The 8531-nt window shown below is 42.2% G+C and overlaps 1 protein-coding gene across 1 annotated transcript; it reads left to right on the top strand.

Annotated features, from left to right (window-relative positions):
- The first annotated feature begins 3476 nt into the window (after positions 1–3476).
- Positions 3477–8273, top strand: Ndufaf4 (NADH:ubiquinone oxidoreductase complex assembly factor 4). Its single transcript, XM_055603616.1, has 3 exons — positions 3477–3661; positions 3851–3954; positions 6738–8273. Exons 1-3 carry the CDS (start codon positions 3526–3528, stop codon positions 7020–7022), a joined length of 525 nt encoding a protein of 174 aa, XP_055459591.1. The 5' UTR covers positions 3477–3525; the 3' UTR covers positions 7023–8273.
- Positions 8274–8531: the final 258 nt, after the last annotated feature.

Here is an 8531-nt window from a genome sequence, read left to right on the forward strand (position 1 = left end):
CCTTCCTGGGTGCAAGGATGCCACCACACGGAAAGAATATGCCAGTCAGCAATGGAAACCAAGCTTAGAATAGATAGACGCCTGCTTTGTCCTAGCACCAAGTGTGGATACAGCACAAAACAAAATAAAGGAAAATATCTCTTCTCAACAACAACAATAAAAACTAGTATTTTACTGCGTTGGCAATGCTTGTAGCTCATTAGTATCATTCATTATGAGCTATCAACCTTATTCCAACATTTGCCAGAGAAAAAAGCATACTTCTGACTTTCCTTGGGGACCTGCTTTCATCCCTCAAACATAAGCCAGTGGAAATTCTTAAGTTCAGAACTCCTGTTATTTTTGATGTTTTGACAAGAAGAGATTAAATCATTCATTTATAGGTCAGAATTTATTTCCAGTATGATTACCAAAGTAGGACAGCCAAAGCTGGAGTCTTCTGCAGCCTGCCTGCCTTGTTTTGCTCTTTGAGGATCTGAGTAACCTCAGGACAGGGCTAGATAAAGCATGGGGCCCCCCAGAGGACACCTCTTTCAATGTCAAATCCAAGCTTTGTCTGAGAATGAAAATGCATAGATCTCTAACTTCGTGCTATCTGCAGTCCTGGACTCATAAGAATCTCCTGTGTAAGGTTACTTACATGCTGCCCTAAGTTTGGTGGAATCACATGAAAATGAGACTTTCACTTGTGGAATGCTTTAACAGGCACTGAGTGGAATTGTTACTATAATTCCTAAGGCTCATAACAGATTTAATGAAGCCAAGGATCATTTCTTGGCATCCAGAAATTTTTTTTTCTATAACCCTGCACAAAATTAACATCCAAGTGGATCAAAGACCTCAATGTAAAACCAGACACACTAAGTCTGTTATAAGAAAAAATGAGGAAGAGCCTTGAACTCATTGCATAGGAGACAACTTCCTGAACAGAACACCAACAGCACAGGCTCTAAGAGCAACAAACAATAAATGGGACCTCATGAAACTGAAAAGCTTCTGTAAGCAAAAGACACTGTCTTCAAAACAAAATGACAGCCTACAGACTGGCAAAGGATCTTCACCAACCCTATGTCTGACAGAGGGCTAATATCCAGAATACATAAAGAACTCAAGAAATTAAACACCAACAAACCAAGTAATCCAAATAAAAAATGGGGTACAGAAGTAAGCAGAGAATTCTCAATAGAGGAATATCAAATGGCAGAGAAACACTTAAAGAACTGTTCAACATCCTTAGTCATCAGGGAAATGCAAATCAAAGCAAACCTAAGATTTCACCTTACACCCATCAGAATGGCTAAGATCAAAAATTCAAGTGACAAGACACGCTGGAAAGAATGTGGAGAAAGAGGAACCCTCCTCCTTTGCTGGTGGGAATGTAAACTTGTACAACCACTTTGGAAATCAATCTGGCACTTTCTCAGAGAATTGGGACTAGCACTACCTCAAGATCCAGCTAGACCACTCCTAGGCATATATCTGAAATATGCTCAAGTATACAAGGACATTTACTCAACTATGTTTGTAGCAGCTTTATCTGTGATAGAGAGAATCTGGAAACAACCTAGATGTCCCTCAGCTGAGGAATGAGTACAGAAATTGTGGTACATTTACACAATGGAATACTACTCAACAGTTAAAAACAAAGAAGTCATGAAATTTGCAGGCAAATGGTGGGGTCTAGAAAAGATCATCTTGAGTAAGGTATACCCAAGACACGCATGGTATACATTCACTTATAAGTGGATATTAGCCATATAATGTAGGATAGCCATCTACAGACCTAAAGAAGCTAAACAACAAGCAGGACCCTTGGGAGGATGCTTAAATATCATTAAGAATGGCAAACAGGATAGACACCAGAAGTGGTGAAAGAGAGGAAGCAGGACAGGAACCTATTATAGAGGGTCCTCTGGAGGGCTCTACCCAACAGGGGATTGGAGCAGATGCTGAGACTCACAGTCAAACTTTGGGCAGTCTTTTGGAAGTCTTATGGAAGAAGGGGGCCAGGGATAGAAGAACATGGAGGGGACCAGAGCCCTACAATAAAACCAACAAAGCTTAAAAACCTGAGGCCAGGGTGTCCTGCAGAGACTGATGCATCAACCAAGGGCCATGCATGGAGAGGACCTAGACACCGTGCTCAGATGTAGCCCATGAGCAGCTCAGTCTCCATGGGGGTTCCATAGTTAGGGGAGCAGGGGGAGTCTCTGGCAAGAACTCGGTTGCCTGCGCTTTCTTTGATCACCTCCCTCTGGCGAGGTGGTCTTACTAGGCCACTGAGAATGAGCATCCAGACAGTCCTGATGAGACCTGACAGGCTAATGTCAGTGGACCCAATCAGTGAACTAGGGGAGGGGCTGGAGGGGGGGGACTGGGAGGAGTTGAGGGAGACGGCTTCAATTGGGATATATAATGAATGAATTGTAGAAAAAAAAGATCATTCAGTTACAAAGCAACAACAAAACTTTAGAAATAATTCACTGAATTTAAATGTGTGTTTAAATGCTGTCAGATGGAAATCTTGGAGCAGCCTGCCACCTTCAGGAAAACTCAGAGAACACTGGTTTCAGCTTCTTGGTATGGCATACCAATATAACCCGTACAGCAGCAACAGTGTGAACTTTGCCTCTCTAGTGTTTTCCCTATGATGGTGCAGTCTAATCAATGGTAGTCATTTAAAAATTACCCCTCCAATTTTTGCTTTAAATTGGTTAGACATAACCAGATTAAGAACTCTAATAGATTTTGCAACTGCGCCCCGGGAGAAATATTATTAGTTAGGAAACTTACTTCTTGTTAGTGGGCTTTAAAAACGTATGGGTCAATCACAATATTTCTAAATAATCTTAACTAAAATCAGTATCAGAGGAAATGAAAAGGAAGAAACGAAGGGTTTGGAAGAGGAGGGGAAAGGGAGAAAGAATATGTAAGCTCTATTTAATACATTGTGAAGGCGCAAGTTACACCGGGTCTCTCAGATTACCGGGGCAGAGGTAGCAGAGCTCACAAACCCGGCAGCGAAGGGAGGGTGATTCAGAGCTTATGGAGGAGCGTGTCAAATTAGTACCGATAAGACGGGGAAGGACCGTCTAACGTTCCTCGTATTAGGCACAAAGTGACCGGAATGTGGGATGTAAGAAAGACAGTGTAAGAGCTAAAAACGAAACAAACCCTGGTTCAGAATGCACCGGGCCGGCGCGGGAAATAAGGGCTGTCAAAGCGGCCTTGCGGCTGAGAACAAGCACCCCTCATTTTCGTTTCTCAGAGCGTGGGGGCAAGGGCAGAACCCTGGCCTCCCGCCCTGCCCTCCCCGGGCTGCTGTCCGCGCAGCCGGCCCGGGGCGAGGCCTGCGCGGGCCGCGGGCGGAGCCCAGCCCGAGTCCTCCCCGCCGCCAGGGGGCGACGAGCGCGCCCTCGGGCTGCACCGCCGCTGACCCCGGCCTGCGCACGCTCCGCGCGCGGAGGTCGCCCGCGCCGGCCCCTCTGCGCGTGCGCGGCGGGCGCTGGGCTGCAGGGGGCGGAGATGGGGGCCCGCTTGACCCGCGCCTTCAGGAACCTCAACCTGGAGACGCGAGCGGAGCGGGAGATCAGCAAGACGAAGCCCTCCACGGCTCCCAAGCACCCGTCCACGCGCGGCCTCCTGCGCGAGCAGCTGAGTCGTGAGTGCCCCCCACCCGTGACATTGAGGTCGTCCCCGCGCCCGGCGGCGCCCGCCGGGATCCCCGGGGCCGCGCGCAGAGCCTCGCCCCACTGTGTCCCCGGCCTTTCAGATGTTTGTTTTTAGTACTGTCACACACGTTTCAGGCTCTCAGATAAAGTGTGACCCTTCTTTCCCCTTCTTTCCTTAGAGAATCCAGAGATCGAAGAAGAAGTTTCTAGAAAAGATAACAAGCTGCTGTCATTACTGAGAGACGTGTACGTCGATTCCAAAGATCCGGTGCCTTCCTTGCCGGTAACGTGTGCTTTAATGACGTCCCCAGCTTTATTTTGGAGCTCTGAGGAAGTGATCAAGAAAAAAACACTATCCAACCGTAAAAAGTGCAAAGTGTATGTGTGTGTGTGTGTGTGTGTGTGTGTGTGTGTGTACGACAGTGTAGAGCACAGTGATCTAGACACAGGGCTTGGCTCGTTGGATACTTAGGTTGTGAGGGATTGGTTGGATGCACCTGTGTGAATGGTTTATCACAGACGTTGTAGAGTTTGGTTAAGGCACTTTCAGTGGTCAGCAGAGTGACAAAATGGTGGCCTTGAGAGCTATTTTCATGTCCTGTAAATTAAGGCGTTCTTACCATAATGACAGCATCAGTGTCTGGGGGTTTGTGGAGCATGCTTGTACTTTTGGGGACATACTCCTGCAGCATATGTAATACTATATGAAGATAGTGTAGTATATGCTGGAATGGTGGGCATGTCAGATGTTCCAGGCCTGTTGATGTGTAGTGACCAAAGCAGAACTTGGTGTTACTCCCTGAGGCCCATGTCATTTGGGCCTCATTTGTCTGTAGTCCACAGACTGTAAGTGGATGAGCCGATGTATAACTACAGAGTCATTACAGACCCAGGACGATGAGGAAGTGACAGTTAGTCCTGGACCTGGAATGTGCATTGAAGTTGGAATTTGGGAGGGGAAGAGTTAGGTTAAAGGATGAGGAAATGCCAGCCCAACTCTCAAAAAAAAAATTTTTTTTTTGCATTCTATATTTTGTTGTATTGTCTAGTAGTAGTCAAAAGACTGAAATTGCAGTTATTATATAATACTCATAATTTAGTCGTGACTGTAGGATTCAGTTTATTCTCAAAATAAAAAGGCATCGATTGGTGGCCATATTATCTTATGATACTGAGAAAAACTTGGAAATACTGTTTTTCATTTATGCTAAGCATGTATTTTTATGATTTTTATGTAAAGATATTTATTTAGTAATTATTTTTGGTGTTTAGACTGTAGAAGAGATCAGTTTAACCTCTTCAGATAGATAGCAGTCACCAGAATATGTAATGTATCTACTAATTCCTGCCCTAATTCTGTTTATAGACTTACTGGTGCTCTTTTTGTTTCTTGTCACTAGAACCACACTATCTCAGTTAATAGAGCATTTTCATACATCCTGGTGAACATTATCACCTAAAAGCTTCTTTTCTCAAATCATTTTTTTTTCTCCTAAATAAACTTGGAAATAAAATTGTCAGTGTCTTTATTAAGCTGTGTTAGATTCTATTATAGTTAGGTTAGGATTCATAAGTTAGCTGAAAAAAGATTACCATCTTTCAATTATTGAGTCTTTGAGGAAGAGAGAAAGTTGTTGGGGAAGTGAGTGATTATTTTGTAGCTATCCACATTACTAGTTATTATTTCTGTTAGGAATTAGTTTTTCAGTTTCTTGTTTTCTTAATACTTTATGTGGAATTTATTTTTTTTTTTCTACTAAATGGAAAGAGGATGTTCAGTTTTTTGTTTTTTTTTAAATTATTTTTGGTGACAAGTGACTAATATGAAATACTGAATGGAAAAGGAAGATCTGTATGTATGGAGTAGAAAGTGGATCTTCCTGAGTTTGGAAGATGAGAAACACTTTGAGACTTAGGAACTGAAAGAGTAGAGATGAGTGAGTGAGACTCAAGTGGGAAGGTGAAGGTGAGTCTCGAGGGGGAAGGTGAAGGTGAGTGAGACTCGAGGGGGAAGGTGAAGGTGGCTGAGTGATGCGTTGGAGACCAGTTAGCGTGTACCAGGTTAGGGGAAAGTGAGGGGTGAATTTGGATGGTGGCTGTATCACAAAAGTACAGCCAAGGAATGTGGGTTTATCAGGAGGACGTTATTAGGAAGTCACTGAAGAAAAGGGGAGAGAGAAAGATATGTTGGCCAAGAAAGGCGTAGTTGAGAATGAAAAGAGGGCAGTGCTTGGGACAGCTTGGGTAATAACCACAAAGGCTGGGGTTAAGCTTAGAAGGGAACTCTCAGAGTCCAGCCTGCCTATGCTGTGCAGACCAAGTCTTAAAGAAAATCTGTATGTATGACTGCTGTGGTGTGTGTGCGTGCATGTGTGGCACATTCTGTGGCCTTGATAAAACTGACCAGAAGCAGTGTGGAGAAGAACAGGTTTATTTCACCTTACATGACTAGGTAAGGGTTCACGAGTGAGGGAAGGGTAAAAGCAGTTTTCAGGTAAGCTGGTACAGCACTGTTAGAGTGCTGCTCTTATGAATTCCCATTCTTTTACTATGCAAGTTGAGGTTTCCTTACCTGGACTGCTTAGGACCAGAAGATCTGATTTTGGATTATTTGTATGTGCATTATGAAGCATCTTTGGGGTAGGATCCAGTTTTAATTATGAAATTCATTTGTATTTCATATATAACTTAAAGGCTTGAAGGCAAGTTGATGGCTTATTCTTAGTGTACATGAAATTTGACTGCTGACCACCATAGGGAATTAGATGTGGAATTTGCTACTTGGGGCATCGTGGTGAAGTTCAGAAGTTTGGGATTTTAGAGCACTTTGGATCTTGTTTTTTGGGTCAGTGATGCCCAGTGGGGGTGAGTAAATGGCATGCATTTAGTTAGAAATTTGTAGAGAATTTCTTAGTTATGACTAGCTATAGTCACGAAAAGACAACTGCAGTGAGAAAATACATGTTGAGAAAGTATTTATGTATTTGAAAAGAAACGGTATAGACTTAAGAATCATGGCAGATGTAAATCTTTTATGCTAAAGCCCCCCCTTTGTTTTTGTACTAGGCAAAAAATGTTCCACCACAGCAAGAACCAAAGGAATTCAGACTGCCGATAGGACATCACTTTGATAAGAATATTATGGATGTTCCCAAAGGCAAAATTACTGTTGTAGAAGCATTGACCCTTCTCAATAACCACAAACTTAAGCCAGGAACATGGACTGCTGAGAAAATTGCCCAAGAATACTGTTTAGAACTGAAGGACGTGAATTCCCTTCTTAAATATTTTGTTACTTTTGAAGTCAAAATCATCCCTCCTAAAGACAAGAAAGCAATATCAGCAAAATGAAGAAAATCACAACTATGTCCTCCCAAACCCATGTCCTTGTTTTTAGTGTATTAAATTATACAAGTTACTGTGAGTTGAAGATCCCTACTTTAAGAGCTCTTTGATCTCTTTGTTCATATGATATTGTGTTTGGGTTGTTTTGTTTTGTTTTTAATTTTATGTATGTATACTCCCTGGGTTTATGTCAGCATGGCTAATCTTATGTATAAATTTATTACAAATGAGAGAGATAATGTGTCATTTAGACACATCAGCTTTTACATTGATCATGTGGTCCAAATCATTCAATATTAAGTGTCACTTTGCAGTTTAGGATGGTTTGTTATTTGTAGGAGACGCTAAAGCAAGAGGCCTCCTGACTCCTGTAAGACTGACATTTTGTAGGGAAAGCGTGCTCATCAGTGAGACCCACTGACTATTTTCCAAGTGAGAAAAGAAGAACCCGAATACAAAAGTAGAAAATTATCAATTCACTTATTTAAACTCTGGAACATAACACATCTCAGTAATAGAATCTCAGCTGAGGTAATATGTGAGTTTCTCGTTCTGACATGTTATATACACCTGTGGGTTCTTGGCTGTATTGTTTGACCTCTCTGAAATTGAATTTCTATGAAAGTATAATGCTGCCTTGTGTAAATTCCAGGACAACAGTGAAGATAAATGATGAAGGACCAGGCAAATACAAATTCTTGTAGTTAAAATGGGTGTCTAAAGAACTTATGACTGGATTATCTGTAGTTTATGATATGATACAAAGAGGCCAGAATTTAGGTTTTCAAAATCCTACAGTTTTTTTTTGTTTGTTTTTATTTTTTAATGATGCCAAAAAGGAACCCATTTCAAAAAGACAGAATGGAATTGGGAAGTTGGGATTGCCCATATTCTTTCAAGAGGACACAGACATTATCCTCAAGATTCCCTGGAAATACGGAAGATGAGAGGAATTTAGCAAGGTGATGGAATAAGGCAGATATAGCAGCAAGACAGGAAATGAATGGAAAGCTTGTAAGATACATTTTGGGTGAATATACTGAAGTTATTTGTGGTTCAATGCAGAAGTGTAAGAGAAATGCTAATTCTGATCAGTAAAGATTTATATTCGAAAACTCAGTCAAAACTATCCTTATGTCCAATACTTGAATCACTTGTACCACTGGTTTTTGACTCATTTCCTGTAAAGTTATGTTAATGTAGGTATGGTTTCTATTATATGGTATTACAATAAAATACTTCTCATTTTACACTTTAGCTTGCTCTTCTGTTTTTTTGTTTCATGTAGAACACAGGAATTGAGGAATGGGGAACTGAGTTTGAAGGAAGGGAGCTGAATAATGAGGGGAGAAGAAAAGACACCCCCCCCCAGGTTTGGGTTAGTGAAGATGAGGGCTGAGGAAAGCTGTTGGTGAAGCCTGAAGCATAAGAGTGGGTGGGTTAGGTAAAATTCTACCATGTAGGTGCAGGGGTTGGGTGGACGTCGTCTACCGTGTAGATGATGCGGGGTTGGGT

The sequence above is a fragment of the Psammomys obesus genome, unplaced genomic scaffold (genome assembly GCF_907164565.1).
Source record: "Psammomys obesus unplaced genomic scaffold, mPsaObe1.curated_primary_1811, whole genome shotgun sequence".
NCBI lineage: Eukaryota > Metazoa > Chordata > Mammalia > Rodentia > Muridae > Psammomys > Psammomys obesus.